The following is a 14,928-nucleotide window of genomic DNA, read 5'->3' on the forward strand; positions in this document are numbered from 1 at the left end:
AGATAAAATCCCGAATCACATGATAAAAGTTACAAACTATAGACTAAAGAAGAAAAGTAACAAAAAGGGTATCTTAAGTTTGTGCCATTCAAAGAAAAGATTCTTGTTTATGTTCCTAAAATTGTCGACTGCATGTTCTTTTAGATTCCTATTCCTGATTTACTGATTTGGTCTTGATGTGGAAATTTAGTAATACCTTGACGAATATTTATACATGGCAAATACTCATGCACACTTCTTCCCTTGGGTATCTTAAGTTTGTGCCATTCAAAAAGGGCTCTACCTAACTAAGGATTTTCTTTGAATTAGTTGGTATGGGCTAAAGTTTATACTTCTTTTGAAGTATGTAATATTTATACATGGAAAATACTCATGCACACTTCTTCCCTTGGGTGAGGCTTGAACCATCTCCAGGAGTCTAGGCTCTACCAGTAATCCGGATACCGCTAGGCCAATGACCCTTTCGTCTAAAAAATGCTTATAGGATCAAAAAGGTGAAAGAGGCACCATAAGAGAACCTATTAATATATGTTGATTGCCGCTCTCTTCCCTCGTCATCACGACATGCTTATTCTAAATCACATGGGTCTTTTTTATTCTTCAAGCATTGGTGCATGATTCTATCATTAAATTGGTGCCTACGTTGGATATCTTTATCTACTTTAATGTGAACACACATCCAAGTTTAACATGTGAGATATGCTAATTTTTGCGTACTTTCCTAACTTTAATTGACCTTGTGGACCTTTTACACTCAAACAACCATAAGCCTTTTATCCACGACTTGTTGCCTAGGCTAGTAGCCATGCATCCAATTTTATTACTTGTGTATACTTCCTCATTCCACAACCAATTGTCCTTGATCTCATTCCTACTTCCCTTGATCACCTTATTTGCCAACTTTCTAATGCGTGTTACCGTGTTCTTTTTTCTCACCTTGTTAGGTTCAAGTTCGATAGTCCAAGGTTAACATAATTTTCCATCATGCTCATTCCTTCCTTACCTCTTCTCTCATATTAAGTTTTTTTTAAAACATCCCATCTAGAACATCTCTTAGACATGCTTACCACATTTTCAACCCTTAATCAAATTGCTGGTAGTGTGCTTTGTATATTATGTCATTCCCATATACATCAAAAAGTCTAATTGCTTGTGCTTGGGACATGCCTACATCATCTTCTCTATCCATTGTTAGAATTTCACTTTGTGTACTTTATTTACGGATTGGTGTTAGGCATTTATATTCATAGGTCTTTCTTTGTACCCCCAATTTTATACTAGCACTTTGCGTAATCTAAATATTCACCACAATATGGGTGAAAAATATATACCATGGTATATCATCGTGTATGACATTCATGAGCTTCTCAATAACTTAAGCAACATGATTAAACACTCAATGTTGACGTTATAGTTATTTATTTGAAAGGAAATCATCAATTTCATGATGATTTGTTTCCTTGTTTGGCTCATATAATGCATAGAAATTTGTTCATGTAGATTAGTCCCAAGATGCTCTTTCTTACAATCTTTTGAGCCATATTACATCTACCTCTCCAACGGCTATCAGAACACTTCAATAATTTCATTGTTCTTGGCGATTGCTTCTCCTTCAGTCAATGATCTTTGACTAGTCTTTGCTTCTCGCCATTAATGCTTTTGATGGAACTTGTCTCCAATTCTCCCTTCCCTTTTCTTAGCCAACTTGTATACAACCCCCCTTATTTTGTTCCTAGAGTCTTGTACAAGTACAACTCTACATGTTCTTTACCCTGCTTTTATCTTTTGGTTATTATATACTTCTGTATGTTACAATACGCTCTTGCAATGATCTTTTCATAATACCCATTTGTGCCTCTTTGTCCAAACACAAGTGTATTTTGTATGATGTATACTTTCTCTGACCATCTTGTTTCTACATTTTATAGCATATTGCGTCATTGCCGTCTCTTTCCACAAATTTTTTGGCTTCCGCTCTTGATACCCTAATACCCTTCTGCAAGTGTTCAATAAAAAAATAATTCGGTTATCTCCGTAGGTTCCCCACCTAGTTGTATGGTGTTTAACCCCCTTGCCCCATCAAACACCATGCTTGATGTAGTTTGTTGCCACTAAAAGCCTATATTGCCCTCACGCACTCCCGCCCTTGAATATTCTTGTCCATATAAACAGGTATTCCTGATGATCACGTGCAGAAGATGTCCTCTTTATGTTCACTTGTTAGCTTTTCACTATCTGACCTCAGACCAAATTAACTCCTACCCTGTATAACTGATCAATTTTTTGTAATATCATGTAAAACTTTACCAAGTATGGATTCATGGAAGCTAGGTTACATCCCGATTAATCGTTATTTCTTTTGCTAATCATTGGTGTTGATAGAATATTTGCACGGTAGACGTTCGCTTGTGTTTACCAAATTCTCATGACTGCTTATCTCATCTTGTAACAACTTGCCAGGAAAAAGCTCCATGGGAGATGGCTAATCATGAAAGAATCGAGGAAGCTGGGAAGAAAAAGGAAGAAGGAAATGTACTGTTCAAAAATGGCAAATATCAAAGAGCGGCTAAAAAGTATGACAAGGTAGAATTATAGTTAATATCTGTTGAAGTGATATAATTTAAATGCACTTTATTTTATTACTATTTATATCCTTGTGTTTTAGGCAGTGGATTATGTTAGTGAAGAAGGGCTGCTTGGGGATGATGTTCAAAAGCTTGTCAAATCATTAAGGGTTTCATGTTGGTTGAATGGTGCAGCTTGTAGCCTCAAACTGAATGATTACCAGGAAGCAATCAAGCTGTGTTCAAAGGTATACTTATAAACAAACACTCTCAAATATTCAGTAATTTTATGGTTTATCATGCTGAGGATTAAATTGGTGTGAGTTTAGGGTACAGTGACAAATACACGATGCTATGCATAACGTATGCAAGAGCCTTTGATGACAAGTGTTGCTAGAATCTGGTCATAGCAACTACTCCCTGCCTAGGTTTCCTTGGGCAGAATTTTGATGGTTGGATGAGATTCTTGTCCTTATTGGGTTGTTTTTAGATTTTACCAATCAAGCAATTTATCTGAAAATAAAGATCTTGGTTTAATTTATCATGTAGCTGAAATAAGATTAATAAAGGCATGGGATTCATTTTTGTTAGAATGTAAATACGATATATATTTACTTAGGCCCATTAATCCCATGGGCCCTTAGGGTTTCTCTTTTTTCTAGGTTTTCTGTCTATATATGTCCTTGTATCCTTTCTTTGTAACACACAAGTTAAACAATAATATAATCCCTAATTACATGGTATCAGAGCTCGGTTTCGTAACAATCACTGGTTTCGCGGATCGAAATTTTTGTTCTTCGATTAGGGTTCTTGTTCTTCTAGTTTCGGTTTCTTCCTTGTTTGGGATTGGTTTTGCTGGTTGTTTGTGGGCTTCGGTTTATCCCTGTGATCTGTTCCTTGTGGCTGCTGTTTGCAAACTCTCAGATCTGGTCGTGTTTCAAAGATACGGCTAGTAGGGTTTGTTTTTTTAGGGTTTCTTGTGTAGCAAGGGTTCTTGATCCTAGGCATTTTAGTTTACGATTTGCTGCTGTCTAGATCTGGTTGCTGCCGTTTTTTTTAATCCAAATCTGGGCGTGTTTTTCTTCCTCACGACTTCAGATCTGTTTGCGTTTGGGTGCTGTTTCGTGCTGCTGTGATTTGAGGCTGTTTCGCTTGATTATTTTGGTCGACAGCAAGCTTTCTGCTGCTGTTTGAGCTACAGCAAGTTTTGCTGCTGCTGTTTGCTTGCTGCCCGAGTCCAAGCTAAGGATTCAATTCGTTTTGCGGCTGTTTGCTTCGGTTTGCTGCAGTTTCCTTGGATTGGAAGTTTTTTGTTCGTCGATTTCTTTGGCACCCTTTGATTGCATCGTTCGCTTTTTGGTTTGCTATTGTTCGACCTAAGTTCTACGTTCTCTCTTCTGGTTTGTGATTTATTGGAAGATGACTGGAGAAGACAAAACATCGGACAGTAACAGTAGTTTACGTGTACCCGAGATGCTTCCGGTAAATATTGAGCTCACTGACAACAAACTTAATGGCTCCAACTACTTTGAGTGGAGCAAAACTCTTCGTATCTATCTCCGGAGAATGGGAATGGCTTCTCATCTCACATCGGATCCTCCTAAAGGTAACGGTTCTGATTCATGGTTCCAAACTGATGCTCGTTTGTACTTGCAAATGATCAATACTATTAAGCCTTCTGTTTCGTCTCTGGTTAGTCACTGTGAATATGTGAAGGAACTATGGATTATCTTTATTTTTTGTATTATGGACAAAGTAACATCTCTCGAATCTATAGTGTTTCTAAGTCCTTTCATTGTGGAGAACAATAGGACTGATCACTCACTACTTATGTCATGGGGTTCAAGAAAGTGTATGAGGAGCTTAACTCTCTTCTTCCATTAAGTGCTATGACAAAGCAATGCAGACCCAGAGGGAATAAGTGGCTGTTATCAGTTTTTTGACCGGTTTGCGACCAAAATTTGACTCGATCAGATCTCAGTTCTTGAATGAATATGCTATTCCTTCTCTTCAAGAAACATTTGCCCGTTTTCTTAGGAATGAGAATCTTCAGCCTTCTCAAACTTTTGATCACAACAATGCTCCGGTTGGTCGAGGGGGATTTCGTGGTGGCTATCGAGGAGGATTTCGTAGGGGTCACGTGGTGGCTTTAGAGGTGGCCACAGTGACCAAACAACCGACTCACAGGCTATTATTCCATATTCTGATAATGTTGAGTGTTACTACTACCATGAGTTAGGTCACACCAAGCGCACATGTAAGAAGCTCTTGGCCAGACATCCGAGGAGTTCATCAGCGCACGTTGCCTCTGCCTTGGCCTCTACCTCAGATAGTACTGTTACTATACCCGCAGAAGAATACGCTCGACTTTTAGGGACTGAGAATTCCACTGCTCCGACTACTGCATTTGCTGGGACAGGTAACTCTAGTACGTGCCTATTATCTTCTGCCTCCAAATGGGTCATTGATTCAGGTGCTTCAGATCACATGACGGGTAATCCCACCATCTTCTCTAATGTCAATAAAAACACAAATTTCCATCACATGTCACAATTGCTGACGGGTCTACCACACGTCCTTGGTTCTGGCACCGTCGATCTTACCCCGTTTGTTTCGTTATCTCTTGTATTGAGCCTACCTAATTTCTCATTCAATTCATTATCAGTCAATGTGCTTTAAATTGTTGTGTCTCTCTTTCCTAATTTCTATGTCTTTCAGGATCTGTCGACGAAGAGGATTATTGGTAGAGGGCGGGAGACTGATGGCCTATACATATTTGAACATCAAGTACCTTCCTCATTGACTTGTTCCAGCTCATCATCTCCACTTGAAGTTCATTGTCGATTAGGTCATCCATCTTTACAGAATCTGAAGAAGTTGTGTACTGAGTTTTCTTATTTACCTTCTCTACAGTTTGAGTCTTGTCAGTTTGCCAAACATCAACGTATTCATTTAAGTCCTAGAGTGTATAATAAGCGGGTCTCATCCCCATTTGAGTTGGTTCATTCTGATGTTTGGGGACCATGCCCTGTTACTTCAAAACTTGGGTTTAAGTATTTTGTTATGTTTGTTGATGATTACTCCCGCACTACTTGGCTTTACTTTATGAAAAATCGATATGAGGTACACACATTTTTGTTCACTCTATGCTGAGATTAAAACCCAGTTAAAAGTCTCCATTCAAACTCTTCGTAGTGATAATGCAAAATAATATTTGTCCCAAACATTTCAGTCATATATGATTCAAAATGGCATTCATCATGAGTCTTCTTGTGTTGACACACCAACCCAAAATGGGGTTGTGGAACAAAAGAATCGTCATCTCCTAGAGGTGGCTCAGGCTCTACTATTTCTAGGATGATGAGGTTGCTACCGCTTGCTTTCTTATCAACCGAATGCCTTCCGTTGTCTTGGATGGTAAAAGTTCTTTCTCAGTTTTGTTTCCTACAAAAGCATTGTTTCCTATCGAGCCAAAGATCTTTGGTAGTTCTTGTTTTGTCTGCGATACCCGACCTCACATAACTAAGTTGGATCCAAAGTCTCTGAAATGTGTCTTTCTTGGTTACTCTTGACTTCAAAAAGGGTATAAGTGTTTTTCCCCCATGCTTAATCGATACATTGTATCACGAGACGTTACATTCCATGAGAATATACCTCTCTTTCCTATGTCCACTTCTTGCAACCCAAGAGATAGTGATGATTTGTTAGTGTATACCGTACCTGTTCCTGAGTCTAGTACCCCACTTGACTCGACACAGACCCAAGAGCCTACTAAACCATCGATAGTTCATGTATATAATAGGCGGCAACGACCTACATCAGATCCCGACCCAACACCATATTCATCATCGTTTGCAGATCCCCCTAATGATGATCCTCTTGCTCCGAGTGATCCACCACCTTCCGATACACAGGTTCCTAATCTTGATGTCCCCATTGCTCTTCGGAAAGGTAAGTGTTCATGTACTTAACCTATTTCTTCTATTGTTTCCTATGATAAACTTTCTTCACGCTCTCCTTCTTTGATCTCTACACTTGATTCTTTATTTGTTCCTAAAACGGTTGGTGAAGCTTTGGCCCATCCTGGATGGCGGGAKGCTATGATTGATGAGATGAATGCTCTCGATCATAATGATACAGGGATTTGGTAGAGTTACCTGCACTCAAAAAGGCAATTGGTTGTAAATGGGTATTCACGGTGAAAGTTAATCTAGATGGACTCGTGGCTCATCTGAAAGCCCGATTGGTAGCCAAAGGATATGCTCAGACTTATGGGGTTGACTATCACGAGACATTTTCTCCTGTGGCCAAGGTACCCTCCATCCGCCTATTTGTTTCATTAGCCGTAACTTACGACTGGGTACTACACCAAGTGGATGTGAAAAATGCCTTCTTGCATGGTGATTTACATGAGGAAGTCTATATGGAGCAACCATCCGGGTTTGTTGCTCAGGGGGAGTCTCGTAGAGTCTGTAAACCGTGTAAATCATTGTATGGTTTAAAGCAATCCCCTCGTGTTTGGTTTGGACGGTTTAATGCCGTAGTGACTGAGTTCGGCTTACGAAGGAGCTCTTATGATCATTCTGTGTTCTTTACTTCGTCATCTTCCGGGTGCATTCTACTAGTGGTATACGTTGATGACATTGTGATTACTGGGAGTGATGAGACTGGGATCAAGAAGCGAAAAGATTTCCTTGGGTCTCGTTTCAATCAAAGGACCTAGGTCCTTTAAAATACTTCTTGGGAATTGAAGTATCTCGTACTCGGAAAGGGATATGTTTGTCTCAACGGAAATATTGTTTGGATATATTGAATGACTCTGGAATGATTGAAACAATCCTTGTGAGGCCCCAATGATTTCAAATATGAAATTGAAAGTGGACGATGGAGATCTACTAGAGGATCCAGAAAAGTACAAAAGAATTGTGGGAAAGCTAAACTACCTGATGATTACACGTCCAGACATCGCGTTTCCAGTGAGTGTAGTAAGTCAGTTTATGTCATCTCCGAGAACTCCATATTGGGACGATGTTAGGTATATACGGAAGTACGTAAAGGATGCTTCTGGTCTTGGTATCCTTTATCAAAATCACGGTCATCATGTCATAGAAGGGTTCACAGATGCCGACTATAATGGGGATCCTACTACTAGGCGGTCTACGACAGGCTATTGTGTGTTGGTTGGAGGGAATCTAGTTTCGTGGAAAAGCAAGAAATAGAATGTCGTTTCCCGGTCAAGTGCTGAATCTGAATACAGGGCTATGGCCCAAACCACTTGTGAGCTGATATGGTTGCATAATCTGCTAGGTGAAATTGGGTTTGCTCAATCTAAACCCATGAACCTATATTGTGATAATGAGGCGGCTATCCACATTGCAAACAATCCCGTGTTTCATGAAAGAACAAAACACATCGAGGTTGACTGTCATTTCAATCGTGAAAAGCTAGAAGATGGAATCATCTCAACTCCCTTTGTTCGAACAGGAAGACAACTTGCTGATGTCTTTACCAAAGCATTACCTGGTTCGCGAATCTCTTATTTGTAACAATCTGGGCATGATTAACATCTATGCTCCAGCTTGAGGGGGAGTGTTAGAATGTAAATGCGATATATAATTACTTAGGCCCATTAAGCCTATGGGCCCTTACGGTATCTCTTTTGTCTAGGTTTTCTGTCTATATATATCCTTGTATCCTTTTTTTGTAACACACAAGTTAAAAGCAATAATATAATCCCTAATTACAATTTTCTAGGGTCACTTGCAGCCGATTCAAGTAATTGATCTTAACAAATATATGACGGAATTGAACCATTGTTTTTCTCTTAAATTTAGGTTTATTTTGTGACTTACTGCATCTCCAGTCCATGATAACACACTGATTACATCCAAAGAACCGAGACTTTTGTCCCTTCTTGACGTAGAAAAGGAAGTGAAAATTGAACACGGATCTGAGGAAAAAGCTTCAATATTTTCTGATGAATAATCAAGGTTACAGGATAACCTTTTTATTGGCGACAGCCAAAATCTCAAAAATCAAAAACCAAGAATTAAATAAGATTGATTCTTTCTTAAATGGACATGAAAATTAGAAACTGCTGATTTCACGTGGTCTGCTTATTAAACGTAATAAAATAAAAACCTAAAATAACATCTAAAAATTGCCGTAAATAGAGTCGGATTTGGAGCCCTGGATTCTTTCCTAGAGTCTAAAGTCATAAAAAATAACCGGATCTGCTTATTTAGGAGTTTTACATAAATATAGTCGGATTTGGACCCTAGTTGAAGGAATTTGGGCCCGGAACTTGGACCAAACTACCGTAGGCGGTTTTGAAAATGTCCCTTCCGTTCGTGAGCTTTTGGTGCATATCTTGATGGTCTGTAACTGCAGACAGATTGAAAGTTATGGCCTTTTTTAGGTTGGGTCTTTTCTAGGCCGTTGCATTTATCATGTTGATGCATGAATGAGTGGGCCAATTCTTGGATCTGCTCTGCATCACTTCTGTTGGTGTCTGTTATAGTGCAGGAAATTAAACTACATTCTAATTTAAGTTTTTTAGCATCAATCCCTCTTTAGCTTACACAATGGAGATACTGACATTCGTTTTTTTTAATGTTTTGGGGCACTTGCAAAGTCCTTTTATCCTTTCTACTGAGCAATCATTTGCTCCCTTTGCTTATAATGTAGCTTGAGCATTATACAAGGATCTTCATGTTAAAATTCCAGCAGGTGCTGGATGTTGAGTTTTACAATGTGAAAGCTTTATATAGACGGGCACAAGCTTATATGAAAACTTATGATTTGCAATTGGCTGAATTAGACATCAAGAAGGCCTTAGAGGCGGATCCACAGAGCAGGTAAACCATCAACTTTGCTCAGTAGAGACTAATCAGAGTCCTAATCTCTACTTTCTCATTGTTTTATTTCTGCAGGGAGGTAAAGTCGATTCAGACGACTTTAAAGCAACTTCAAGCTGAGAGTAACAAAAGAGATCTGAAGCTCTATACGAATATGTTTGCACGAATGGCTAAAGATTGTTCCCTAGGGACAACAAAGGTTGGTACTTGTCATATGGACCATATTGCTGATAATGACCATAAACACTTTGGTAACTCCTCTTGATCATAAGAAAAGAGAAGTAAATCAGAAAGGAACAAAAAATTTAAAATTAATTGCTACTTGATAGTATCATTAAAAGTTGCACAAGGACCTTGCCTAGAACCTAACCAAACGAGCCAATTCCTCTCTAAGGTTTTCTGAACCTCTATTTGCATATGCGCTATAGCTGTACTCACGTCCATCTATTTTTTGGTAACCACGAGTGTCTGTCTAGGCCAGCTTATGCGTACCTCGACTAATCCCATTGGGACCTGAAGTTAACAGCCAGACAAACCCTCGTGCTTCCAGCGGCCCTAAGGGGACTTGAACCGGTGACGTATGGGGAGAAAACCCAAGGACTTGCCAGTTCAGCAACTCCTCATGCTTACTTGCCTTCATGTTCTGTAGTGTTATTTTAACCAGCATCTGATTCTTGGTACATATCCGGTGTCTTCACGGAAACGGCTTCTCTATCCTTCACGGTAGAAGTCAGGTTTGCATTCATCATACCTCTCTGAGACCCCATTACAGGTGGGACATACTGGGCTCATGTGGTTTTTTATTCTGGGAACAAACTTTCTTCATGGTATCGCCAAAGAGTCGTCAAGTTCCCTAAACTAGTATTTATCCACATAACCACTGCATTTTTTCTCCAACCTTGTCATTATTTCATTTTCTTGATGTATTGGATGCGATTTAGGTCCCTAGTTTTTCTTCGAGGTTCCTTGTGCAATGAAATCTTTTTCCGATCGCTTGCACTGCTCTAGGATTTATATGCTTCTAATTAACAAACACGTACACATAACTAAAAACTATTATGGTTAAATCTTGGGGTAAATCAGAAGAAAATTCATGAAAGCGATCTCTGTTTTATTGGTATCAATTCAACTAGAACATTTCTCTGTATTATTATCTTGGCATTACAGATTGAGCTTGTTCGTTAATGTTGAGTGTACTAATCTGGCAGAGACCAAAGCTTGAGAAAGTGGACAAGGACCAGAGAGATGGTATTATGGAAATGGAATTAGAAAAAGTTGACAGTGAAATGGCTGTGGATTCTTCAAGTTAAAATTGATGTTTCAAAGAGTCTGATTATTAATGTATAAAGCTTGAGAATGTGTTTTTGGAGATCGTAGTCCAGTTGGTGTAATCTATTGGCCCATGGAGCTTTGGCTGACTGCTCAGTATATAAAACAGCACAAGTTGTTTGTAAATTTACAGAAAGAAAATATGGTATGCAATAAAACGCTCATTTTTCCGTTTTTCCAGCTTGTGCCGTTCTCGACTAATATTGTGGGTCCTTGAAGATAGTAGCTAGGAAAATTCTTAGAAACCATGAGTAGATTTGAACTAACAACCTATAAGGAGTAGAGATGGCCGAAAACCGTCCTGTGCCAGACCCAAATAGGTCATCAGCTGCGATTTTCCACCGGCAACCAGTCCCGACCAAAAATGGCCAGGTCGTTCTTTATGTTCAAGGCTGGTTCCTAGAACCAGTCTCGGCCTGAACCTAAATCGGTACCAATTGCTTCTTTTTCAAATACAAATTTTGAACACATAAAAAATATTGTTTAAAGATTTTTTTAATCATTGGGTTATTTAAATACATTTCAAAAAACATTTTATTATAATTTCGTTTTAATATGTTTTTACATTTGGTTTATATTTGTAAATAACTGTTATATGTAACTAGTAAATCGTAATTGGTCTTCAATCTTCAAATTTGTTTTCATACTTACAAATCATCAAACTTCTATCAATGTAATTTTCAAATTTGATGTCAACAATGTCAAGATCATCATCATTGTCTAATATCGCTTAGGCGGTATGCGCATCGATAGTTGGCGGTATTGTTATGCTTTGGGAGTATTTCATTTCTTCCGAGTTTTATCCCACATTTTCAAGCTCCAACTCTAGTAATGTTGTGTGTTAAAGTCGTGCCATGCTATTGAAATAATCCTTCAAGCATACATAACATTCCATGTACTTCAGGCTAAGTCTTGTCCTCCGTATAGAATTGATCCTGCCAATAAGAGAAAAAACGAACTCCGAAACTACAGTACTAGCTTGGATTGTTTGTATATCATAGGTTGTGGAGGCCAAAACCGGAAATTGTGGTTGCTTTCATTTCCACCATTCCAACAACTCGTTACTTTCAAAATCATATACATTCGAACAAGAATAAAATTAGTACATATACACCTATTTAGTTCACCTAATTCTGTATCAAATCTTGATTTTTTATTCAGAAGATTTTAGTTTGGTTAAATAAGTTAGTCATTAAATCTTTGCCCATTTTGACGTCGAGAACTAGAAGTAGTTACCACACTGAACCTGCTTGAAGTGTTTTGTTGTTCACTTCTTATACCATAAATTTTCTATAATGATCAAATAATTCTAAAATTACAAGTAAACTTGCGTATTTCTGTTTTTGCATAATCATACTTTTCTTCACTTAAACCGAAAGCCAAACTTATAATTGAAATTGAAACTTCGACTCCGGTAACATTTTGAAGTACGGGTTCAACGCCGCTACACATGTAAAGAAAGAAGGGGATTTCTATAAAACATTTTAACAATTTTTCTTTTAATTCCTTAACCAACACTGATCACCAATCCTCATTGTTTTCGTATTGTGCCATCTTATCTGCTATCATAAAAATTGGATTTAGAAGTAAATGGCTCGTTGAATAATAAATGTTTGAATAAAAGAGTTGTTGAATTTTTAAAATCGCCTATAACATTGTATAATACATCAAGTACTCCCAGTCTAATACCCCAATATCATGACGAAAATAATACTTACTATAAAATGCATGAAAATATTGTCTTAGCTTTAAAAAAAATTTCAATCATAAAATAAGTCGAATAACAAAGTTTGGTCCTAAAGCCATAAAATGTACATTGTTGCAATGTTTCCTACCATTAGCATGAAGGTTTTAACTTTTTACGAAAATTCGCTATAATATTAGTATAAATTTATCTAATATGGGTTGAACTAATTGTAAAAAACTATCTTAGATGACCAAATTGATCATGTGTGTACAACAATGTGTATGAGATGACCGAAATACTAACTATCTTTTAGATAAATTATAAAATACAAGACTTTTTAAATAATTTTAAATAAAAAATCACCTGTATGTGGCGCACCAAAAAGTTCAAACGTGATAACACATTTTACTAATTTTCACGATTACAACTCAATCCAATGTGTCATTATTGTTAGATCCTATATCTCTAATTGTAAAAGTATGAAAAAGCTCTAGTGTTGGAAGATTAGAACCTCCTTTATCAAGAAACCACAAGCCGCAACCAAAAGAATCATCTAGCAAACTAGAGGCTCTGCCTTGCTTCTAGACCTACCTCTGGTCTCTCCATAATGGACAAGTGTGATGCTCACGTGTGTTAACCACTCCCGCCTAAAGTTTGTTAGATCACGTTTACATGTGGTTGACTCCCATTGGTGTATGCTTTGACTTTCCTTTTCGTAGGCTATAAATAGGAGCTCATGCTTTAAGATGATTTTGATTACATCAGCTAAGTATTTTCATATATATATATATATATATATATATGATCCTCACGATCAATCTAAAGATGTTGTAATTTCAATCTTCATTTCAATACTCATGATGACGACAATGATCTTTATGGTTTTGTAATTTATTATTACCGTTCTTCATCTAAATTGCTTATATCCTTTTAATCTGTGCGCTTATGAATATCTTAGTCCTTATTCACCATGAGATTAATGATTAAGGTGATGTTTTTACCAATTTTGTCCTTAAGAGCATCTTACAACAAATTTTGGTCAACATTGACTTTTACAATCAAAGTTTGACTTTTTAGTCAACCAATTTGATATTAAAGATTAAAGCCGGATTTGAAATGATTTCAGGACAGTTTGATTGGTTTCAATATTTGATTGGACTAGCTAGAGTTTGAGTATTTGCAATCATTTCTTATAGAGTTCTCCACAAGAGGCTAGACCATTGAATGCCTTCACTCATTTCTTTTGACCTGATCAATCAGAGGTCTTGAAGGTTTGCAATCAGTGTTTTGGCGGTTTTGGAAATTATCAGATTCTTGAGTGTTCTCAGTCATTCTTCTAAACTGATCAATTAGAAGTTTGATAGTCTACAATCACTGTTTTGATGTTATGGTTGTGATATAAGAGTTTTGAGTGCTTATCCATCATTCTTCTAGCTGGGGATTTTGGATATGATTCTGGTTGTTCAATTATCTGAGAGATTAAAGGAAATCGGCTTATTTATTTTGGTTGACTTGCTGTTCTTAAAGCTATGTGCTTATTGTTGATTCTTCTCTCCGAATCTACAAAGTCCAAGGTGTTTTCTTTGGTACTTCAAGAAAATGTTATTATCCCATTATGAGCTTACCAAGATCAAGTTCTTAAGCTGAATGCCTTTTCAACTCGTGGTTCATTGAAAGATTCTTGGTCTTTAGAGTGTTTGCACTGGAATGTCATGAGGCTCGCACATTTATCTATCCCATAGTTGAATGAATCTATAGCTAATGGGTTGAAGATGATTATGTGGTTCAAGGTTGTGTTGAGTCATCTGCATTTTAGTTGTACTTTGTGCAAATGGTGGTGCTTAATTCACATTAGATCTTATCTTAAAGTTGAAACTTAAAGAGCAAGAGTCGTCTTCAGGGGGGAGCTTGAAGATTTTATCAATACCGAGCACACCAAAGTTTCTTAAAGAAAGCAGGGGGGGAGATGACTTGAAGTTTCAAGAGATTCTTGCTTTATAAAACTTTGGGGGGAGATTGTTAGGACCGAAATTGTTCTAAGTTTTAGAAAGTTTTATAAAGTCAATTTCCCCTGTACTGTATAGTTTTATCTTGTAATTAGGCTTAAGGGATATGAGTTTTACTTGTAATGTCTCCTATAAATAGGTGACATGGGGCTTAGATTAGAAGTTAATCATTCTTGTAATTCTAACGAGAGTCGATTAAGTAAGATCGATAGCTTGTAATTTTCTGCTTTCCAATAATAGAAATCTGGCCGGTTTCTCAATATTCTTCATCCTCAATCTTCTAACATGAAGTGATCTTGATTTTCTTGTTTTTTTGGGACACAACTTTTTACTTACACTTTTACATACTAACAATCTCCCCCTAAGTGTAATAAAAAGAACTTGCAAGAAAGTAAATCTAGTCTAGAAAGCAAGAGGCCAACATGGTTGTTGGTCCCAAAAGGGTCTACAAGAATACTAAACAGTTTGTAGAAGGGGGGGGGGGG

General features: G+C 37.5%; 1 protein-coding gene across 6 annotated transcripts in view; it reads left to right on the forward strand.

The window, feature by feature from the left end:
- Positions 1-10,926, forward strand: part of LOC112503414 (peptidyl-prolyl cis-trans isomerase FKBP62-like) — a 29,662-nt gene extending 18,736 nt beyond the window's left edge. For 2 of the 6 annotated variants that reach the window (XM_025107451.1, XM_025107452.1), the window contains 5 exons: positions 2,461-2,583; positions 2,666-2,812; positions 9,252-9,421; positions 9,497-9,620; positions 10,630-10,926. In XM_025107451.1, the coding sequence (XP_024963219.1) occupies positions 2,461-2,583; positions 2,666-2,812; positions 9,252-9,421; positions 9,497-9,620; positions 10,630-10,731 (666 nt within the window). In that variant the 3' untranslated portion in view covers positions 10,732-10,926. Of the gene's footprint in view, positions 1-2,460; positions 2,584-2,665; positions 2,813-3,662; positions 6,274-9,251; positions 9,422-9,496; positions 9,621-10,629 lie in introns of those variants that run through there. The other 4 variants (XM_025107453.1, XM_025107454.1, XM_025107456.1 and 1 more) reach the window with 4 other exon arrangements.
- Positions 10,927-14,928: the final 4,002 nt, after the last annotated feature.

This window comes from Cynara cardunculus, unplaced genomic scaffold (genome assembly GCF_001531365.2).
Source record: "Cynara cardunculus var. scolymus isolate 2C unplaced genomic scaffold, CcrdV1 Un_Scaffold_2980, whole genome shotgun sequence".
Classification (NCBI taxonomy): Eukaryota; Viridiplantae; Streptophyta; class Magnoliopsida; order Asterales; family Asteraceae; genus Cynara; species Cynara cardunculus.